The sequence below is a fragment of the Lepidothrix coronata genome, unplaced genomic scaffold (assembly GCF_001604755.1).
Source record: "Lepidothrix coronata isolate B3197 unplaced genomic scaffold, Lepidothrix_coronata-1.0 Scaffold40, whole genome shotgun sequence".
NCBI lineage: Eukaryota > Metazoa > Chordata > Aves > Passeriformes > Pipridae > Lepidothrix > Lepidothrix coronata.
In genome coordinates, this window is record NW_016690220.1 from 2,635,947 (window position 1) to 2,658,319 (window position 22,373).

Genomic DNA, 22,373 nt, shown 5'->3' on the forward strand with positions numbered 1-22,373 from the left:
CTCACAAAACAAAGAGGTTTAATTCAGTCAGAGTTGGAGGTATTAGGCATAAAAAAGATAGATCTGTCACCTCCTGACTGGTGAGCAAGGTCAAGAATGCAGACAGCAGAAGGAGAATCGTTTGGATGTTAAGTTTAAGTCACTGAGAATGGCTGAGAATGGTTTGGATGTTAAGTTTAAGTCACTGGTATAACATTTAGGAGTCATTGGTGAAGCCAGATCCTGCAGCAGGATTCAGTGTTGCTTTCACACTCTAGCAAGCTGAAAAATCTTGGCAACTGATCACACAAGAGAAGCCAAATTCCAGAGCCAGCTGGGATGGGTAAGCACAACTGCACCCACTTTACTAGCAATATTAATCATATGATGGTAGAATGTAAAACTCTGGAAATGGTAGAGGAGTAAAGAGGAAATGTAAGAGAGCCTATGCCAGGAATACAGAGTGGTGAAGGGCTCATGACGAGGTAAGAAAAGCGGTACAGCAAAGCAACGTTTGAAAAACTGAGTATGCCTATTCAGAAGAAAGCAACATGTTTTTAGCAAGTTTCAAGCCTTTCTCCGAGGTGACCTCATTCCTTTCTTACAGTGTCTTTGTCGACTCGTGAGCAGAGCACAGTTTTCTTCTGCCAGATCGTTAGTTACAATGGCAGTTCAACCATAGAGTGTTCATCACCATGGCCTCATGGATGCCAACAAAACTCGACATCGCCTGCCATTTACCCGCACCCCTTGTTTACAACCAGTCAGCCCACTTCCAGCCCTTGCTTGCCTGCACACGTACTCTTTGAGACTAGGAGTCCTCGTACAAAGCCCTTTCCAAGCATCCCTCCAAGGGATGCTACCACACCCAACACCATCATCCAAACCGCCGATTCCAGCCCAGAACAACTCGTATTTTCTGGGAGGAACCTCTCTGACTCTCATCCTTTTAACTCTTTGGGGAGCACTTCACACCTCCTCGCACGGAACCGCCATCTTCCAAACACCTCCAAACCCAAATTTCAGTGCTTTCGTAAATAACGACCCTCTCGGGACTCAAGTCTTCCTCCTGGGCCACCTCCTCCGCGCTGCTGACTCTCTCCCGCCTTGCCCTCCCCCAGCCCGCACGGTTCCTCCTGGGCTGGCCCTGTAGCCCCGTACAGAGCCCCGGAGGAGCTCCCGCAGGGCACCGGCAGCACTCGGACGAGGGGGGGTGGTGCGGCGAGACCCTCGGGTGGTGTGGAAGCCACACAGCCGGTGTGGAAGCCACAGCTCCGCCACCCCCACGTGACTCCCGCCCCTCTCCGCCGTTGGAGAAGCTCCGGAGCGGCGCGTGGCGGCCGCCGTACCCGGAAAAGGAAGGGAAAGGGAAGGGGCGCGGCGCGGCCGGCGCGGGCGGGCAGCGGCGGCAGGGCTCAGCCCGTCCCGGCGGCGGGCCAGGTAACCTCTGTCTTCTTTTTCTCCTCCCCTTCCCGCGGCTGCTGCCCTCTCACGGCCCGGAGCCGGCCCGGGGCCGGGCCTGCCCCAGCGCGGCGCTCAGGGCAGTGCCGGTGTCCGGGGCCGCCGCGGCGTTGGCGGCGGGGACCGTGAGCGCGGGCGCGGCTCCTGCGGGTCACGGAACCACAGAGCGGGTCAGGTCGGGAGGAGCAACAGTGGAGCATCTGGTCCAGCCTCCCTGCTCAAGCAGGGCCGTCCTTGCGCACATGGCACAGGATAGTGTCCAGACGGTTCCTGAGTGTCTCCAGTGAGGGAGACTCCACAACCTCTCCGGGCAACTTGTTCCAGTGCACGGTCACCCACACAGTAAATAAGCTTCTCGTCATGTCCCGGTGGTACTCCTTGTGCATCAGTTTCTGCCCATTCTCTCTTGTCCTGTTGGTTGGCACCACGGAGAAGAGCCTGGATCCATCCTCTTGGCACTCCTCCTTCAGATACTCATAGACATTGATGAGGTCACCTCTTGGCCGTCCCTTTCTGCCGGCGGTGTGGGGTTTTTAAGGCTGACTAATCTTTTAGGAAACTGAGGTTCTCGGCTTTAGGTTATGTTCTCTGTGTCTCCCTGGAAAAGGGAGGCAGCCCTCGGGTGTAGCCCTGCACGCAGCCTCCACAGCAGTTCATTCGCAGCCTTGCTGGAGTATTTATATTTATGGAATGAAACACATAAACGCTTGTGAGCATCTGGTCCACAGCAATGGTCTGCCTGCCTAGTGAAAGAAGCCGTGTGGCCATAATGTTAAAATACAGATAGAACATGGCAGCATAACAAATGCAATTTTGTGGAGTGGTGGAAGCACTCGCCCAGCTGGTTTGGCAAAACCTCCAGGAAATCCAGTGATTAAAGGTTGGGAATTTTGATTTTTAAGCAGGAGCATATAGTTTATACTACTTATTCATTCCTAAGAGAGAAATTATAGGGCTTCTTTTAAGCACCAGAAAACCTAACCTAGAACTGAGTTGGTGCACCCTTGAGGGCTCTCATTGTTTAGCCAGTATTAGCAGTGACTCAGGTGAAGCTAAACAAAGGTAAGCTTGCACCTGGGGAGGTGTTTATGGCCAGTGACCTCACTGTGGTATGCAGCTTCATCTCCTGTTACCTGAGGCCACATATCTGGGAAAAGTGCATAAGAAGTTTAAATGTCTCTCGCTGCATTGATGCTTTGAAAAGGGTTTGATTTTGTTGTGGGTTTTTTTTGTTTGTTTAAGCAAATTATGAACTAGCATTACAGAGGAAGATGTGATTGGTTCTATGCAAACTGTTAAAATTTTCCTCTTTTTTTAGATTGTTTGCACTGCTAAAAAGGAACTGCAATGGAGAGTACAGTATCGGTTATTTTCCTTGTATCCTTTTCCATACTGCTGTGTGAAAGTTATCATCATGGAGTGGAGACCGTTACTGTTGTGCATACATCAGAGAGAGCTTTTCCAGAAAAGACAGTGGGCATTAATACTGACTTGGCAGGACTAATACAGAAGTTTCACCTTCAAGAACTTTTTCATCGTTATGGAGAAAACAACTCTCTATCAATTGATGGGTTTAGAAAACTTCTCCAGAACATAGGTATAGATAAAATGAAAAGGATTAAAATAGGCCACGATCATGACCATGATCGCCATGATCATGACCATGATCGCCATGATCATGACCATGATCACCATGATCATGATCATCATGATCATGACCATGATCACCATGATCATGATCATCATGATCATGACCATGACCATGATCATGACCATCACTTTCACCATAATCATGTTTTGTTGAGTAAAAGCTCCGAGAAGACTGCTTGTCCAAACCATGAATCTGATGCTAACAAAGACCACAGGAACAGCCACGTGAAGGAACCTCATAAAGCGGAGAACGCGGAACACCAGCAGAACTTTGTACGCAGCAAGAACACAGTTAATGAAATAATGGCATCTGTCATCACTGCTTCTGCAGGTGGCCACTCCGAGGTGCAGAATGTGCAACCTGGGGAAGTCAAGACAGTTGCTCGCTCAGGGCTGACCGGCCCCAATGCCGTCAATGTCACGGGCGGCCGCAATGCGAGCTGGCTTGCTGTCAGCAAGGCAAATGAATCTCGTGCTTCCCCGAAGGAGTCGGAAGGAGGAAGTTACCTGTATTCTAAACTGAAAAAACAAAGCACTCAAGAGGTGAGTCCGATTCTGTTGTATTCTCAGGAATCCGGATCCGCTGGGAATGTTGTCATGGCTTATTTGTCAGATGCGTGTCGTTCAGCTGGGTGCAAGCTTTGTGGTGTAACCATACCCATGGCAAAACACATGCAAACAACTTTCCTTGAAACTTGACATTTTGAAGGAATGTTGTGTCATGTTCACAAGCTCAGAGGAAAATTAAGTATAAACGTATACTTTGTTTAATATATTTACTATTTATATAATAATTTAAAATATTACTAAAAATGAAAAACATTTAAAATTTAAAACTTGCAGTTCTGCCTTAAAGTCAGTCTCTGTCTTGTTTTCCTAATAATATGATGAAAGTAAAAAAATCTAGTTAAAATACTGTCATTCTTATCAAAGCTGTCACAGCTGTGATAGCATAGAACCATTTTCCTTCAACGCCCTCTCCGTCTTCAAGACTGTATATAGAAACCAACTAAAATATTGTGTCAAAAAGTTACCTGGTACTTTAAAATAGTAAAAAGTAGGGCCAATAAAGTCAATAATTGTGTCGTAGACAGTTTTCTTACACAGTCAAGTAGTTTTCTGTTAAAGCCTTTAAAAGGCAATTGGGGTCTTAACATTTGCAGCCATGCCAGGTAATTCAGACTGGATGTTGTGTAACATGTGACTGTAGGTACTGAGTTCACAAGTTGTTGCTGTGTTCTGCACAGTCAAAGCAGAATTACTACTGTTCTTTAAACTTGGTGAGACTACATGTAGGTCATCCAATGGGGAGCTCTTTACTAGAGGAAGTGTATGCAGAACATGCTCTGTGTAAGACTTTCCATAGTAGTCACTTCTATAAAAAGGTTTTTGACCTTGTTATAGCTTCCTTGTGTGGCCTTTAAAACAGAATGAAAGGTATTAGGCCTTTTCTATTTATACAGCAAAAAGCATCTGACCCACTTGTGCTGAGAATGAGTGATAATTATCTACCAGGACTCCCAAATGAGCTTTCTGGGAGAGGAAAGGGGTGGAGGGACATTTTTCACTTAAATTGGTCTGTTACCAGTTTTTGAGTTGTGTTGATACAGCTGCATTTCAATTAAGATGGGATGTGCAGTCCTTTTAAGGTATGTCATGGTATTTTGGTTCTGGTTAATCTTTAACATATGTCTTATTTCCGCAGTGCTCAAATGCTTCAAAACTGATGCAGTCACATGGAATAGGCACTCAAGTATTGCTGTCTGCTACAGAATTTAGTTACCTCTGTCCAGCTCTTATTAATCAGATCGATGGCAAGTACTGCATAGTCCATGCAACTAGTGAAAAAGCTGAAACTCCTCCCAAAAGTTACTCTCTGCAGATAGGTAGGTTGTTTTTTAACATCAAAGCTTAATGGATACATATTTCAGTTGGTTATGAATCTTTGTGGCTTACCCGTGATCAGAAGTGTTTGATAACAGAAATGTTAAGGAAACAAAATCACGTACAGCTGTTACTTACTGTTGTTACTGCTTTTTTTTTTTTTTTTTTTTTTTACCAGCCTGGATTGGTGGCTTTATATCCATCTCCGTCATCAGTTTTCTTTCCTTATTGGGTGTTATATTGGTGCCGCTGATGAATCGTGTATTTTTCAAATTTCTTCTAAGTTTTCTTGTGGCACTGGCTGTGGGGACCTTGAGTGGAGATGCCTTCTTACACCTCCTTCCACATGTAAGTATTAATTACTGTTTCATTTCTCATCTCGGAGAACTTGACACCTGTCTGCAATACTTAATGATAATTTTAATCCCTTTTAATTAATACCAGTTTGGTGAGTCACTTTTCAGCCTTGTAAGATAGATTATGTGATGGAATGGTTTTCCATTTGAAACTGTTTGTGTTACTCATTTCCGTCCTTACATTGCAAGAACTTCACAGTGTTATCCCTCTCTCTATTTCCTGTTTTTAGTCATATATATGCTGCCAAGTCAGTTATTGTTCCTTGTATGCAAGAATTTTGCATAAATGTTCTTAGTTGTTTATGGCAATGCTGCCTGTTCTTTTTCCAGTTTAATGGACTTTACAGATAGTGGAAATTGCTCACTGAAAACTTCAAATGTTGAATAGATAATCAACTATTTTCTGTTATAAGCCACTTATGTTGATGGCTTATCTATAGTAATTTTTTTATCAGAATCAAGCATTTCTGAAGTCCAGGGAAAATATTACTTGATAGTTGTTTTTGGAGTTGTTTTTATGTAATATGGACAATGAAATAGGTAGAAATTTAGCAATCAAATTCCCTTCTTGAAGCTCTCAGACAGACATTTTGCTGCTTCCTCTCCCAAAAATAACTCGTTCCAGCTTTCAGAAAAGTATAAGAATGTAGCTTCAGTGAATGGGTGAATACCAGGCCTATTCTCAGTCCTTACAATGTTTCTTCCCATCAACAAATTTCCAGCCAAAGGATTTCTTGGTAATTGTTTGAGTCTGTATGCAGAGCATTTACCCTGTGAAACTTGTCAAGTCTGGCCTCCAGACATGAGGAAAATAATATGAAAAAATACTTCCTACGTTTCTTTTGTTACGGTTCTTTTGAATGTAACAACTTTCCACCTTTGGTTCTCCTTTTAGTCTCATGGAAACCATCACCATCACCATGAAAAGCCTCTAACTGAACAAAACAAAGGCTCTATGCACAAACATCCTGCATTTCAAAGTACAGAGGAGAGTGCTTACCTGGATTCTACATGGAAAGGACTTACAGCACTTGGAGGCTTGTACTTCATGTTTCTAGTGGAGCATTTGATCACTTTAATAAAGCAGTTTAAAGACAAGAAGAAAAAGGTAGGGAAACTACTACTTTGAAGCTCTATTGTACTGCATGCTCATTTCTGAAAACACTTATTAAAACCCTTTTGCGAGTATTATATGTTTTTGATTTAATAGCGATAGCTGACTTGATTAGTGTTAGAATTTCATTTATATTGGTGATACATATACTTTTAAACTGCGTGATAACCTTTTTGTGTGATCCCATTATTAAGGGCTTTTAGCTATTTCCATAACCAGACAATACAGGCTTGATATCACAGTGAATTGTTTAATAAGCAAATGTGCAAACATCCAAATGCACCCTTTGTTTTAACAGAGTGATTTAAGAAGTCACTGTTCATTATTGACTTCCTTCTGACTGAATTTTGGCAGGTCATAAATGTTGGTAACTTGCCAATTACTCGTTCTTTACAGACTAGTGTAGCCAGGAATAATGAATGATGTAAACGCCGACTCAGTAAAAAAAGATACAGGAAAAGCTGGTGATATAATAGAATCATAGAATGTTTTGGGTTGGAAGGGACCTTGAAGGTCATCTGGTTCCAACAATCTTAAGCTTTACTTTGATCATGGAAGGTTGTGTTGGTGTGGTTTATACTGAAGCTAAACTAACTGTGAGCTTTCCCTATCTCTAGTTAAGTTTATTTGACAGGAAAGAAAATGAAGAGTTTCAAGCAAAGCAAGTATTTTGTGTGTCCTTCTCTGAGCCACAGGAATGAATCTCCTGTTAGACTAATAACACTCTTCTAGATACTGAGTCTAAATTGTTGTGATACAGACATTAGTGAGCAAGGATTAGAGATTTTACTTGGTTTTCCTTCTGTACATTATAAAAAACCCCATTATATTGACCTTACAATAGAAAAGAATGAGTGGAATAACTTCTACTCAGTATTTGATGTGTTTTGCTTCTCAGCTAACCCCTTTGCTTATTCCTTGTTCAAAAATGTGGTGTATTTATCTGTGTGGGTTTGTTGTTTGTTTGTGTGGTTTCTTTTGTTTTTTTTTTCTCCTCTCCTGTGGAGCCTGAGGAATCCTTTTTGTCTTATATTTAACTGGGTTTCTAATATTCCTCTTCTCCACTCTTTATACGGCCTCCATGTTGTCTTCTTTCTATGCAGGCTGCATAAATGTTGTGAATATAATTTTGCTTATGTATATCCTGAAAAATAAGTACAATATTTGTAACTGCAGTATTTTCTTTTGGACTAAGAAAAAAAATGAAGACGATGGAGAAAGTAAGAAGTTTTCAGCGAATGAAGAAAAGTTAGATGCAGATGATCGTAAGTATCATTAATATTGCACAGTTGTTATTTTGTGGCAGAGCTGTTTAAAAAACACCTGATTGATGGCAGCTCACAGATCTGCTTCTTACTGTAGGTTGGATAACTGCCTGCTTGAATTCTTTCCAAAACCAAACCTGCCTGTGCTTTGATATATAGAGGACTAGCTCTATTTGCTGCTTTCCTTTAAAAAGGATCAATAGGTTGGAAGTGGAGAACTCACAGTTTTGAAACCTTAAGCCTTTTAATTATGGATTTAGCAGCAGAAGTTGAAGTCATCCTGTGAAGCTCTTCTGGCCATGGCTGTTGCAAATACAGCTTTACCTGCTGGCTTCTGCACTTCTCTTTAGACTGTTAGATGTTATATGTGTGATTCATTATTTAGATTTCTGTGTACTTTAAGTCTGGATTTTGTTAGTTTGATTATTTATAAGGGTGATAATCTAAAATTCTAGATATTACTTGAGGTATTCGGAGTGCGAATGATCATATGTCCCCAAGGTCACGCTTTAATCCAAACCACACCTCACTAGGTACTTGTTAGCTCTTGTAGCTAAAGGAGACGCTCAGTTTTTCAGAATAATTTTATAACGAATGAAAAAGTTGTCTCTAAGGTAGAAAAACCCCCGTAAATTTATTCATTTAATTGCAGGGGAAGAATTTTGCAAGTTTTAGGAGTTAGTAAAAATAACTAACCTTAGTGTGCCTTGATGTCTGTACGAGGATCTCTCATGGTCTGTGTTGATGGCTTTATTTCTATGTGTTTATTTTTCAGGCGTAAAACCAAAGTGCATATATTTATATGAAATACAGGAGTTTCCAAAATTACCTGTAACGTAATGTGTTACAGGTAACCTCTTCTGTGTCCTTATTCTTCAGCCCTAAGATGAATAAATGGCACATGCTTTTCAGATACTTGGTCCTTCTGAAGCAATTGAACTAACAGCCTTCATGCTGTGAAACTGGGACTTGGAGCCTTATGCTGTTGTGTTTAAATTGCACTGGGTCTTAGATTAAAAGCTTTTTTACCTTTTAGGAAGCATTTGTGGCCATAATGTAAGGGCTGTTTCAGCAGTTGGGGACAGAAACTAAAAGTTTTTCTTATTTTGAACTATTGGGAATTATTTCTGAAAACTGATTAAAGAAAATAAGTTGTGGAAACCCTTAAAAATAAAATTTTTGGTGCAAGAACCTGCCTTATCAGTCTCATCTTCTAGACTAACTGGTTTGTTCTTTACCACATCACATGTTCAACTTGTTTGTTTGTTTCTTCCTAGGTGTTTTTAAAAATATATAACATTTATACCCTGGGTTTTTGTAACAGGTCCTGAGGGCTATCTAGGGACAGACTCTCAAGATCCATCAGCCTTCATGTCTCAGCAGCCAACTGTACAAGAGGAGGAGGAAGTGATGATAGCTCATTCTCATCAGGAGGAGGTTGACAATGAATATGTGTCCAGGGGCTGTAGAAACAAATGCCATTCTCACTTACATGATACCCTAGGACAGACAGATCATCTTAGTCACCATCACCATGACTACCATCATATTCTGCATCACCATCATCACCAGAACCATCATCCCCACAGTCACAGTCAGCGCTACTCACGTGAAGAACTGAAGGACGCGGGGATAGCAACTCTGGCATGGATGGTGATTATGGGAGATGGACTACACAACTTCAGCGATGGGCTAGCGATTGGTAAGTGTTAACTGGGACTCTGCAGCTTTGTTATATGTGAAGACGGTGAAGTCTTCTTGCTGTCACTTATCTCTATTAGGAATGTAGCTCGTTAATCTGCGAAGCCTAAACTGTTATCCAATAGCATCTCTGAATAAGAAAAATCTCCAGTTTAGCAACATGGAGGTCAGTTAGAAATGAAACAGAAGTTATGTGCTTACAGCTGCGTTTCTTTAGGAAATCCATAAACTTTGCTATATTTTCTACTTCTAGCAAAGTTAAAGCTAACATTTTTCAAAACTAAAGCTAGGCTTATAAAACAGTATTTAGGACTGACTTTTTATTTCAAAACCTGCAGATGTTCCACAGTTTTTTTAATCCTAATTATTTTTATGACAAGCTTGTATTTTTCGTCACATACAAAGTAACTATGGTTTTTTTACTTTAGTCAATCCACTAGTGTCATTGGCTTCTTTACTTCTTTTTCTCTTCCATCTTCACTTGTTATGCAGCAAGGTCGGGTTCTATACTTGGCATATCTGTCTTCTGGGCCCTGGTTACATGTCATGTGTAAGTTCCCCTAGAGCACTGGTGAGTAGGGAGGTGGGGCCCTGGTTTCAATCTGCTTTAGTCTAAAGTTTACCCAAATGGATTAGGCAATATATATGTGTGATTGCTGTGCTGTGGGAGGTAGGCATGCATTCATTTTTGCTGTAAAATTAATTTGGTCCAAATCATTGCGTTCTTCAGAGTGCTTTTACACTTTTGCATAGCAGTCATGTCACATCCAGATTTTCAGATCTTACCATCCCCTAAAGAGCAGCATTGCAGTTCTTCCTAGTGCTTGTACTAACTTTCCAGAGAAGATCTATTCTGCTTTTTGTATCCTAGGAGTGGGTGAGTAGGACAGTAGTTAGCCATTACCTGTCAGAAACATGATTCATGGAGAAGATACCAATGAAGTCACTGTATGTTGCCTTTATGCAGATTTTTGGATTAAGAATACCTATATCAATTGTGGCATTAACAGTTGGACTTGATCTTAGGTCTTTTGCAACCTAAATGATTCTATGATTCCAGAAGTAGTTTTCTTCAGATGCTCAGTGTACTGCCCTCAGTCTCTCTTCTTGGAAAAGGTTTTAAAAAAATTTTTATTTTCTTAAACGTCGGTCAGTCATAATCTACTCAGAATCTTGTTCCTAAAGTTGAGCTTAATAGTCCATTTTTTTTCAAATTTTAAATTGTATAAACAGTTATTTTATCTGTAAACAAAACATGTATCTTTTTGTTCCTGTTTTGTTCATGTCCCTATTCTTCCCTTAACATGTTGTAGTTGCTCAGTCTTTTTTGCTAATGCTTCAGTGAAAATATTTCTTTATCACAAAAATAGTAGGTTGAATATTTTGTTTTGGACTTCTGTCTGGGAGGTCAGGTTTGGGGATTGTCATTTTTTCTAGGAGAGGTAGACTACTGATATTTTGAATTTAAAAGATTAAAGTAAGTTACAGAAAGTGAAGTCAATCTTCAATTCTTATGCTAATCTTTTCTGATCTTGACTTTTGTATTTAAGACTAATCTTTACAGGTATTGGATTAATTTCCAGCTTGTTTAGGATACTGGGGGCAGTTCAGCAGTATCAGTCTTTCTGTAAATTTTATTGTAGGACAAGTTCATTCTTGTTTGAGGAGAAAACCCAATAATAACTATTTTTTCACAGCAGTATTTGCAGTTGTTCAGATTCAGTCAATTCCAAGTATAATGTGAAAAGAGACTTTCTTATTTAATCTCATTTTTGATGAAAGTTGAAGCATGAAATGTAAATTTCTGAGCAGATCAGTAGTGAAAATGTGGTAGAAAGAAGATTTGCATACAAATGACACACAGAATCAATTAACCTCCTGGCATTAGGGAGATTTGAGAAGGAGCTATGACTTTATAGTTACGAAGGGAAAAGTATGAGAAAGGTTAATAAAGGCTTATTGAATGGGAGAGCAATAGCTTTTAGAAGTCCTGCTGTGTAGCTTGTTCAGGCTAATGGAAATATGGGTTTCCTTCAGTTCCGTATGTGCTTAAAAGTATTATGGGAAAACATCAGTTTGATGGTGTCGTGAAAATGCTACTTGTGTAGTCTTACCTGTATTTAAAAGATGTGAATGCTTCTGTAAAGATAGCTTTAGCCACCATAACCCTTCATTTAAGTTCATTCACTCTGTGAATTGTTATTCATGATTTCCATCAGTTTCTTCTTTCCTCAGATCTGTTCTGCTAATTATGTAGGAACAAGTTTTAGAAGTGCTTATTTTTTCATTAGAGCATGGAACAGTTGCATCTGACTCGTTTGTACAAAATCATCATCTGTGATTTGGACTTTTCTGTGTAACTGCAACTAAATAAGTAAAATGCAGAACCCTATTTTTACACTAGTCTTGCGTATAAATTTTTTCCTTCAGCTTTGGAAAGAAGTGATGTCTTTAAAGTGTATTTTAAGATACCAATGATGCTACTAAATCAACTTATTGATAAGGGATAGTGCCAGATTTGTTAACGTCATCTTCAGTTTGTTGACGTTTCAAGGCTTCTTTTTAGCAGTGAAAAAGCAAAAATAGATATTTTTATATAAACTTGTACTTTGGTTACTTCTTACTTTTCCTTCTTGAACTTTGTAAGAATTAAGTTTACTGCAGTCTTGTCTAAAGCTCCAATGCCTGGTGTGTCACCTCAGAACTTACTTTCTCCCCATTGCCCCCCAGCTTAGCGTCATCTGCAAATTTGCTCTTGGTGCCGTCTGTTTCATCCAGATCATTAGTGAAGCCACTGAAGAAAATTAGTTGCAGTTTTTGTCCTGGTGAGCTCTACTTCTCAGTAGCCAGCCATCCGGCCCTCTTAGCTCAGCATTCGAGCCAGAGTGCAAGCTCATGTTTCCTCTTTGCCCAGATGAGACTGGCTGTAAGAGATAGTGTCAGAAATCCTACTAAAGTCAAGTTCTGTTACATTCACTGCTGTCACTGTCTCTATAGTCAGTTATTTCCTCAAGCTGGATGAAGCATCTGGAGAGGGATTTGAAGAGGATATTCAACATGATCTTTCCAGGAACTCAGATGGTGCTGACTGTTCCCTAAGTCCTGTTCTTTGCCTTTCTTAAAGATGGGAATAATGTTATCCTTTTCTCAGAGTTCCACCAGGGCCTTCCATAGCCATGATTCTCCACAGACATGTGGAGACTCCAAGACTGCAGCTTTGTAGTCACACCAGTCAACTCTGTCAGCGCCCTTGAGTGTGAGTCCCATCCCGGCATGTGTATGAGTGTTTCCAGTTTTTTCTACATATCGCTCAACTGTTACTTGTGTGGTTTGCTGTGCCTTTGGGATGGTGTTGGAATCTGGCTTTGCCAATGAGGACTGAGAGGAAGGCTGTGCTGATGCTTTGCTCTTTTTATGTCTACCGCTTGTTTCCCTTCCTGATCTGTCAGTTTTTCCAGAATGTTGTTTCTCAGCTAGCATTCTTGTAGAACTGTTTCTTGTTATCCTTGGTGTCTTGTTAGTTTTAGCTCCAGCTGGGCTTCGGTCTTCCTCCTTTTTGTTCCACTGCTTTTAACTTCCTTGTTACCAGTCTTTGTTCTGTTTCTTGTGTGCTTATCTTTTGAGTCTTAATTCATTAAGACACACTGCTTAGCTGGGCATGTCTTCTGTGAGTGTTCTTGCACTAGCCACCTCTTCTGGGCACTATTTCCCTTTTGACTGATTCCCAGGGTATTCTGCACTGCAATTCCTTAAAGAATTCAGAGTCTGCTTTGTTAAAGTTTAGAGTCTTAATTTTGCTTCCTCCTTTCCCAGTCTCCTTCTGTATCCTTAACTCAGTTACCTCATGCTCTCAAGATGTCATTTTTTGCTGTATTTGCCATCGTTTTTTCCTTGGTTTGGTGCAGTAGCATCAATTAGAAGGCTAATCCTGGCTGGCTTTTCTGTCATTTGTATTGAGGAAAGCATTAGCAATGCAATTAAGGGCCATCCTGGATTGTGTGCCCAGTACTGTTACCTTCACAGCTGAAAAATCTTCTGTGAATGGTGATGTCCTGTGTTCACAGGTAGCCTTAGCCACCACCTTTTCTTGATTAGGTGGTTTGTGAGCGGTACTCCTGGGTCTCTTGTGTGCCAGCTACTGTGTCATGGCCTTGTGGCTCTTTAATTGCTTATTGGCAGCACCTTGTTTGCTGGCAGGCTGCTGGGAGCAGCTGAAGAGGAAGTTGGATGTGGTTCTGCACCCTGGGGGAGGCTCTCCATGCAGCTGGGGACCTCCCATGCTGCGAGTGAGCTGTGGTTCAGCTCTGCAGTGTGCTGTGTCCTCCTCAACTGCTGCCAAATAAGAAAAATGGCAAGCGAAAGGAGAAACAGAGAAAACCAGAAAGATGGAGACTGTTGGACTAATTTAAGGGGGTTTTGTGTTTTTTTCTTTCCTCCACTTAAAGTGTAGTAGTTTGCTTATATTCAAGCTGCCTAGAATTCAGTCTTTGACTGTTGATTTTGTGTGACTTACACAGCTTCTCTTACTGTTGAATTGACTTGCCTTTTTCAAGTGCTGACTCTCAGATGTAGTTGAACTCCTTCCCTTTGTATCTTAAAAAAAAAAGTATTTATTGCATTTTTTGGGAAGGGTTATGTTGTGGAAAGTTATTAGTTCAGAAATAAGATAGTGAAATGTGGTTTACTTTACTTGGAAGATTCTGAAGGAGAATTTTGAAACCTATGAATTGTAAACAACACTTCAGTTAAAGTTTAAATACTTCCACAAACAGAAGAATAACTTGAGTGAAACTAATATGTCCTAATATGACACAAGCATGTGCAACGATGCTTCTGCACTTGATGTCTAAATATGCAGTAATGTTTTGTTCACACCTTTTTTTTTTCCTGTCTCTTCATAGGAGCAGCCTTTACTGAAGGGTTATCTAGTGGTTTAAGCACTTCTGTGGCTGTGTTTTGCCATGAATTACCTCATGAGCTAGGTAAGTATTTCCATATACTGCATCTATATGTTCTTAAAGGTGCATATGGGAGAATAAGTGATTTTATTCTGTGTCTCTGTAAAATTTGATCAGCAAACTTCATCTGTGTCAGGTTGTCTATTCAAGAATACTTTTAATTTACTTAAAGATGTTTCTAAACATTTCTTAATTGAAATCATCTTACTTTTAAAAATCTAAATATTTCTGCTACTTTGTTTAAAACTCTGCCTCTTGCAGTTGCTTACAGCTTGTTCTGTCTAGTTTAGTTGTAGTTTTTACTCTCCTTGTATATAACGTAAGTTGTGAATTGCAGGAGGATGCATGACAGAATTTGCCTTTCTCACATCTCTCTTTAATTTTATTCTTGTACTTGTGCTGTTAAAAGAAGGTCACGATTAGTCAAACTACTTTCCGCATAACATTTGCTGCTTTTTCATTAAGTCTTGCAAAGAACTGCTGTAGCTCTAAATTAAACTTGAAACTACTTAGAAATGTTTCCTAGAAATAATTTGTCTTTCAAGCTCAAGTGATTTAAATTCATGTGCTGTCTCATGAGATATTATTTTCGTGTTTTACAATATAAGTTCAGTATTTGGCCCTTTTGTGGGGCAGCTTGTGGGAACAGGACAGATCTGCTTAGTTTAACCCGAGATGAAGCTGATCTTCCCAATTGTCAAATCATTTTGAATGTGCAACTGGTGTTTATTTCTTAGCCGTCATAGTCACAGTCATACTGGGTGTATAGAATGGAGAAAGAAAAGTTTGCTTGCACTTTAAGGTTTAATTCCCTAGAGAGTAGAACATTCAGTTTCATTTAAAGGAGCTCGTAAACCAGTATGTGTAAACATCAAACTCTATATTAAACAGCTCGATATATTTGTGCAGTAATGTTATACAGAAATAGTTATACTGGGGAAAACATACCTGATTTTATGACTCGGGAGGAGTTGAGTCTTGTTCATATTAATCATGGAATCTTGTATTAATTACATGTATTAAAAGTTGTTAGTTCAGATATACAAAGTAAATTCATGTTATGAATCTGATAATTTTAGATTCAGCTGTTCTGTTGGGCTTGGAAATAAGAAAAATCTTTTAAAGTTTAAATCATACTTCTTTAATCAGCACAGAAAATTTGATAAGAAATACCTTCTTTAGCAGAGGACATGAAGTAGCATAGGAATATCGAAACAAATGGGACTAGCTGAAGTTAGCTGGGATTAAAATTGGATCATTGTTGTTAATGCTAAACAATGTTTATAATATACCAGTTCATCTTATCAGCAGTATCTTGTAGGAAAAGCTGTTGTAACAAATTACTCAACTCAGCTTTGAAGATCACTTTTGTTTGTTTGTTTACTTTAACTGGAGATAACTTATATAAGCTTCTGTTACTCTGGTTTAGAAAAAAATCTGTTCTGCATTACAGGAAATCTGTTTCTGGCTGGGGGCCTGTCATTTCTTCAAGTAAAATTAAGACGCTAAGGATCATTTACAGAAATTAACAAAGAAATTATTTTAAAATTTATGAAAAGACTTAAAGAACAAAGAGCAATTACAGGATAATAAATGTGAATGATCACCATTGCTTTATGCAGTCGAGTGGGAATATTTTATTTTAGGGACTTCTTTAGAATGCTCATGTATATCAAGTACTGCCACATTTTACAGTGGTGGTTTAAATGCAAACTACACTAAGATATAAAGCTCTTAAAGAACATCCAAAGCAGGGCTATGAAGATGGTGAAGGGCCTTGAAGGGAAGCCATACAAGGAGCAGCTGAGGTGACTTGGTCTGTTCAGCCTGGAGGAGATTGAGGGGAGACCTCGTAGCTGTTTACAGCTTCCTCATGAGAGGAAGAGGAGGGGCAGTGATCTCTTCTCTGGTGACCAGTGAGAGGACCCGAGGGAGTGGCCTGAAGTTCTCTTAGGGGAGGTTTATGTTGGATATTAGGAAAAGGTTCTTCACCTAGAGGGTTATTAGGTACTGGAACAGGCACCCCAGGGAAGTTGTCACAGCACCAAGCCTGACAGAGTTCAAGAAGTGTTTGGACAATGCTCTCAGGCACATGGTGTGCTTCTTGAGGCTGTTCTGTGCATGGCCAGGAGTTGGACTTCCATGATCCTTGTGGGTCCCTTCTAACACTGGTTATTCTGTGATTCAGTGCAAAGTTGCTTCTTCCAAAACTCCTAAGACTTTAAGGTTATAAACTTACAGTGTTTGCTGCTGTGTTTGTTTGCTGTGCTTCATGTGCATCCTTTAATTTTCTGTCCCCCAGTGATTTCTAATTTTATGAAGGAAAAAGAATAAGACAAATAACAGCATAGACAGAGCTTAGTAATCTTGTAAGTAAGAGAACTGTAAGTAAGAAAATACTACAATAATTACCTGAGAGTGAAAACTTTGGGTGTTTTTTTTTCCTTCCCCTGTTGTAGGAGATTTTGCTGTACTTCTAAAAGCCGGTATGACTGTCAAGCAAGCTGTGCTTTATAACGCTCTGTCTGCTATGCTGGCCTATCTTGGGATGGCGACTGGGATCCTTATTGGTCATTATGCAGACAACGTCTCAATGTGGATATTTGCACTTACTGCTGGCTTGTTCATGTACGTGGCTCTTGTGGATATGGTAAGTGGCTAGACTTACTTGAATTTTATATAACACAGTTTAAGAATTAATGCTAATTTTTTCATCTCAAATTCTTCCATCTTTTCTCCCTCAATTAACTTTCTCTGTGCTTGGAGGTGCTAATGAGTGTAAGCGCTCAGTTAAATGTTAATGTGACAGTGCCTTTATTCAGATTACTGTAGGAACAGGCTCTGTTTTCCCCTTAGCTGTTAAACAGAAGCAGTTAACAGCAGAGGTAAAGAATTTTCTGCTGACAGTGGCCAGTATAGCCGGTAAGACTGCTAGTTGCACACTATCAGCACCACCAAATTTGCTCCAACTTTTCCATGAAATCATTACTGCTTCTTGGCATGAAGACAGATATTTTTTAAAAATGTATATTGTACCTCCAGAAGTATGTTTGTACAAAGTGGATATTTGTGAAAGCTCAACTGTCATTTTAAGAATAAAACTCTTGGCTCAGTCAAATCACTTATTAAATAATCATATCCCAAGTCAATGGTTGACTTAAGACATCAGCATAATTATCATGAAAACAATAATTAGAACATTACTGGTTCTCTCCGTCTGTAAATATGAAAGTAGCCTCTCACAGTGTTGTCCATGTTGAGTAGCACCTAATTCAAGGAGCAATATTAATACAGTTGACAAGAACTAGAGGAGTAAGACTCCTCCACCTTGTGCCTCATGGTTGAAGAACTGGGTTTGAAGTAATTGTTTGTTTTGAAGGCATTTAACATTTTCATGTTTGTTTAGGTACCTGAAATGCTCCACAATGATGCCAGTGATCATGGATGTAGCCGGTGGGGATACTTCCTGTTACAGAATGCTGGGATTCTCTTGGGTTTTGGGATAATGCTGCTTATCTCAGTGTTTGAACATAAGATTGTATTCAGGATAAACCTGTAATCCTGGCTGCCAGAAAGACAGTTTGGTGTTAAATTATAACTAGTAGGGTTTTTTCTGTTAAACTCCTTATTGGAGAGGTACATTTGATATAGACTAGATATTTTTATTGATGTGCTTTGTTGTTAAGCCCTTTCCTCCCTTCTCCCCAGATAGAAATGAGCACTGTAAAGTTTTGGTTTTTTTTTACTTGGGATTTAGCATTGCTTATGGTACTGTGGAAAGTGGTACTTAGTAAAACACGGTTAAAGTGCCAAATCGGTATTATCTTTGGGGTTAGGTTGGTTTTTTTACTAAACTTATTTACTGTATGTAATTATATGTAATGTTTTTTTACTTCAACGGTTTGGTTGGTTTAGAGAGGCAAAACAACAGTGGTTTTTATTTTAGCACAATAAAAATCAGTGGATACAAATCACAGTGAACAGCGTAAAATGAGAAAAAGATGTAATGGTTAGCATGTGTTTATATTGGTAGACATTCATCTCTTCATCCACCTAGTGTATACGGATTTGCAGTGGTGGTGCTCTCAACAGCTTGTGGATTCCCTGTGTCTTATTCCAGTTGGTTTCTACTCCACACAAATTAATATGAAATAATGTTCTAAGTGTTTGCATCAAATATTTTACTTGTTTCATCCCTTCTGATACCAGTTGCTTTTCACTGATTTGTCAAATCAGCAACAAAAGTACAGCTATGAAATTGTAAAAGTATGGCTCTAAAATATGTGAATTTCATTAAAAAGGCTTTAAAACCAGTGCTATATCCCACTTATATTGCCTGAAATGACAAAAAACCTGTTTTATATCAAAGGGAGGAGTGGTACAGGCTGAGATAAAAGTCATTTACTATAAAACCTTCCTGAAGTAAAGTGTTGGTTTACTTTGGGAAAATGAGCTGAGTGGGAGAGCTGCCTACTTATAGTTCAGTATGATTGCACACAAACTTGTGCTCCCAAAGCAGTTATATTCTTTGCAAGAACTGAGGCTGAAAAATACAAAATACCAAAATTTCTTTGACAGCATATCTAGGGAAGCAGCATGTTAAGAATAATAAGCGTAGACTTAACTATGTGGTTTGAACTTAATATTTTTCACGACCCTGAATGTAACTGAAGGAAGAAGGCTGAAAAAAACAACAGCAAAATAAATAAATTCTGCATTTGCAGGGAAGGTGAATGTTAGACAACTTTTGTTTGATTACTAACTAACAGAATTATAGTATCTTACTAGCTAGCTTTAAAAATCCCAGAAATATAACAATTAGAACTTATTTCTGATCCACTGCTTCAAATCACGAGCTGAATAAGAAGCTTGGACACCACGGAAGTGTTTAATGATACCTGATGGGTTGAAACAGTCTGTTGGTCTGTCATACAATGGAAGCCAAAACCTATTCTATCACCTCAAAAATAGATGTTTTCAATTAATTGAGTGGTTCGAGAGTTTTTTCTTAGTTGAGAAATGGGTATCACAGGAGTTTTTGCAGCCAATGGAATATTAGCTGCTTCTCCTCCTTCAGTCTTTTCTGAGGTTAAAAAGATTGAGGTTTAATCTTCTGCCCACAGTGATGAAATGCTGTTCAGTGCCTCCTTTGAAGCCAGGGGATTGAGAAAGGCATACTTCCTTCAGCGCTGCTAATGCATCCTGAAAGCAGCACTAAGCTATGATGAAGTCTTACCACCTCCCCTATATCTGCACGCGTAGGAACCTGTGTGTCTCTGCTTGGTGAGCAGTTGCTTGGAGAGAAGAACAGAATTCCCTTTTGGAAGCACTCATTTTCCTCCTCCTAATCTAACTTTTCATCACTAGAAGCTACTCTGCTGCTGGGCTTTCATCTTTAGTAAGAACACTGACAAAATGTAGGTGCATTATCTCCCGTCATCAAGCAGTTTACATTCCGTATGTCTTCTGTTCTATGCTATTGCATTTGGACTTTTGTTAGAAGCACACCTCTGAACAGAGGAGTTGTGCCATGGTACAACAGCCATCTGCTATGTTTTTATAGCATCTCCTTGATCACCCATCCTGTGCTGTCTTTACTCCTTTCTTATAGCAGTCATATTCTAGTGTTCCCAAGCTTGAATTAGTAGTATTTATAAGTATGATGAAAAATGGATATATATCTACTCATTGCTTCTGCATCTTCCATGCACTTAAACTGATAGCTTACTTGAACTCTCAGAAGAGAAGGTAACCTGTTTTTTTCAGTCTTAACTCTGATGTTAATTCCGCCCTTTCTTCTATGTTCATTTAACTTCAGAGTAGCATTATACCCACCTGCTGATCTTCATCTTTCCCTTTCCACCTCTAGTGCTTGAATACCGTAATCTTTGGCTCATCAAAAGGTGTTTCATTTTTGCTATCACCGCCTCCCTTTTAGAAAAACAGATCCAAACAACCATGCTGACACCCATGCTGACAAACATATACACACTAAACCTGTCAAATGGAATTTTTTCATGCCTTTTCCTATACTGACCTCCAATCTTGGCAGTCCCACCTCATTCTAGATCTCTCAAAATATAGCTGCTTTTGCCCTGGAGGTGTTCCTGATATCTCTTTATTGGAGCTGAATGTATGATTCTTTGGGGTGATCTGATTTCACCCTGACCTGTCTAAAGAAGTCTTGCCTTTGCTAGGGTAATAGTGCTGGTCACCATCAGTGCTGATGTGCCTCAGTTTGTGCTCCGGTACTGCTCCTCATGGGCAACACGTATTCCTGAGGAAAAAGAGTCAGCAAGACTTGTCCCTTCCTTTCCTCCAGACCTCTCATTGTGACTGTTCTGCATGATGCAGTTTCTGGGATGCAGCCTCACTGTGTCCTAGCAGGCTTTGTAAGGCTTGGGCACCATGTTTACCCAAGGTGTAGTAAACCACCATAAATACCGTGCACTTCAGCCCATGGGACTTTCACCTTCTGTCCTGCACTCTCAGCTGCTACAGAAATCGGGCATGCTCCACCTCTGTGGTCCTGAGGGATTTCAGACTTGGATGAACTCAATTTGCTTTGAATTTTTTACTAGCCTACAACCATAATAGCTGCCAGTTCAGCTGGACTTCTGTTGTCCACGTACTGGATATGACACAGGAAGCGGACACGTGGCCCAGTGTTGCTCAAGAGACTTTAAGATCAGTGACTAAATGATGGAGATAAATCTACATATTTCAGACAGTGTTTCCAGTGGGTTCTTGGCTGGTTTTTGATGTGCCCAACTGACATTAAAATATCTGCATATCAAAACACATTGCTAATGTAACAATATGAAAAATGAATGGCCTTTAGAGCATGTGGGTAGAAATGTCCCTAACCTAAAAAACAAGCATATTCCACCTCTTTAATGATTGATGGAGAGATGTCCATGACAGACAGCTGTCCAAACTAGTAATTGAGAAGACTATAGACTGAAACTTGCTGTAGGTTTGTACCAGCAAGATGACAAAAGGTTGGTTGTTTGTTTGTCTGTTTTGAGTTGGTTTGTTTATTTGTTGTTTTGTTGTCAGCCTTATAAGGTAGAATCTGCATCTGTTGCAATGTTCTCATGTTGAAAATATTCGTGGTTTGGCCAACCGATGGGGCAGAGCCTCTAAGCAGCCCTTTTATGCATATATTTTTCTGCAGCAGTTTGTAATGTGCCTGCCTATTCTGACTGATAAATGGAAGTGTCTGTTTTGTGTATCTGTCTATATCTTAATTATGGTACAGACCTTAATTTTATACGCTGTTACAGCTGCCTTTAGTGCCTGTGCTAGATGCGGGTAAATGGAATAGGCAAACGATGCTGGAATCAGTTGTTTGGGTTTTTGGTAACATGTTCTTCTAATAATTTTGGCCTGTATTTGTACAGAAAAGGTGTCGTGTAGTTACTATGTGCAGCGAAAGTCAAAACAAAGGAGTGGAAGTTCTCACCTGCCTGGCCTGTGGGGTTCAGGCGCCGGTACGGTTTCTCTGCTCCTTTGTGGCGATATGTGATGGCAGGTGTGTATTTATGTTTATCTAAAACACAGCGAAGGCTTGAATGGAACTGAGAGGCTAAAATGGAATTCATCGAGGCTCTCCTGCTGCCTGAACTGAGACACCAGCACAACTAAAATTTCTGTGGAAAATGTGGCTCATTGTGTTTGTGTGCCAAAAGCAAGAAACAAAACGATGTTTTAATGAAATGTGCTGTTTACTTAAGGTACCTTTTTTGGCGTGTATATATCATGACTGTTGCTGTTACCGTACTGCTGTGTGCTAGAGAAAATAAACCACTGAACCAAATGCTGGGTTTTGAGCGTTTTTCTCACTGACGTAGATGTGGCGAAAGATGCTACATCTTTCGTTTACCTTCTCGGGGCGGGGGGGGTGGGGTTGGGTGGGTGTGGGGGGAAAAAAAAAAGTAAAATTGCATTTCCTTGGAGTTTCCCCTGCCGGGGAGAAGGAGGGGGCCGGGTTGGGGCCGCCCCT

At 40.0% G+C, this 22,373-nt stretch overlaps 1 protein-coding gene across 1 annotated transcript; it reads left to right on the forward strand.

Moving 5' to 3' along the window:
• Nucleotides 1–1,367: 1,367 nt before the first annotated feature.
• Nucleotides 1,368–22,187, forward strand: SLC39A6 (solute carrier family 39 member 6). Its single transcript, XM_017813302.1, has 10 exons — nucleotides 1,368–1,419; nucleotides 2,759–3,633; nucleotides 4,796–4,976; nucleotides 5,153–5,322; nucleotides 6,226–6,438; nucleotides 7,640–7,709; nucleotides 9,034–9,411; nucleotides 14,312–14,392; nucleotides 16,828–17,018; nucleotides 17,775–22,187. The coding sequence occupies exons 2-10, from the start codon at nucleotides 2,788–2,790 to the stop codon at nucleotides 17,925–17,927; spliced, it is 2,283 nt and encodes a 760-aa protein (XP_017668791.1). The 5' UTR covers nucleotides 1,368–1,419; nucleotides 2,759–2,787; the 3' UTR covers nucleotides 17,928–22,187.
• Nucleotides 22,188–22,373: the final 186 nt, after the last annotated feature.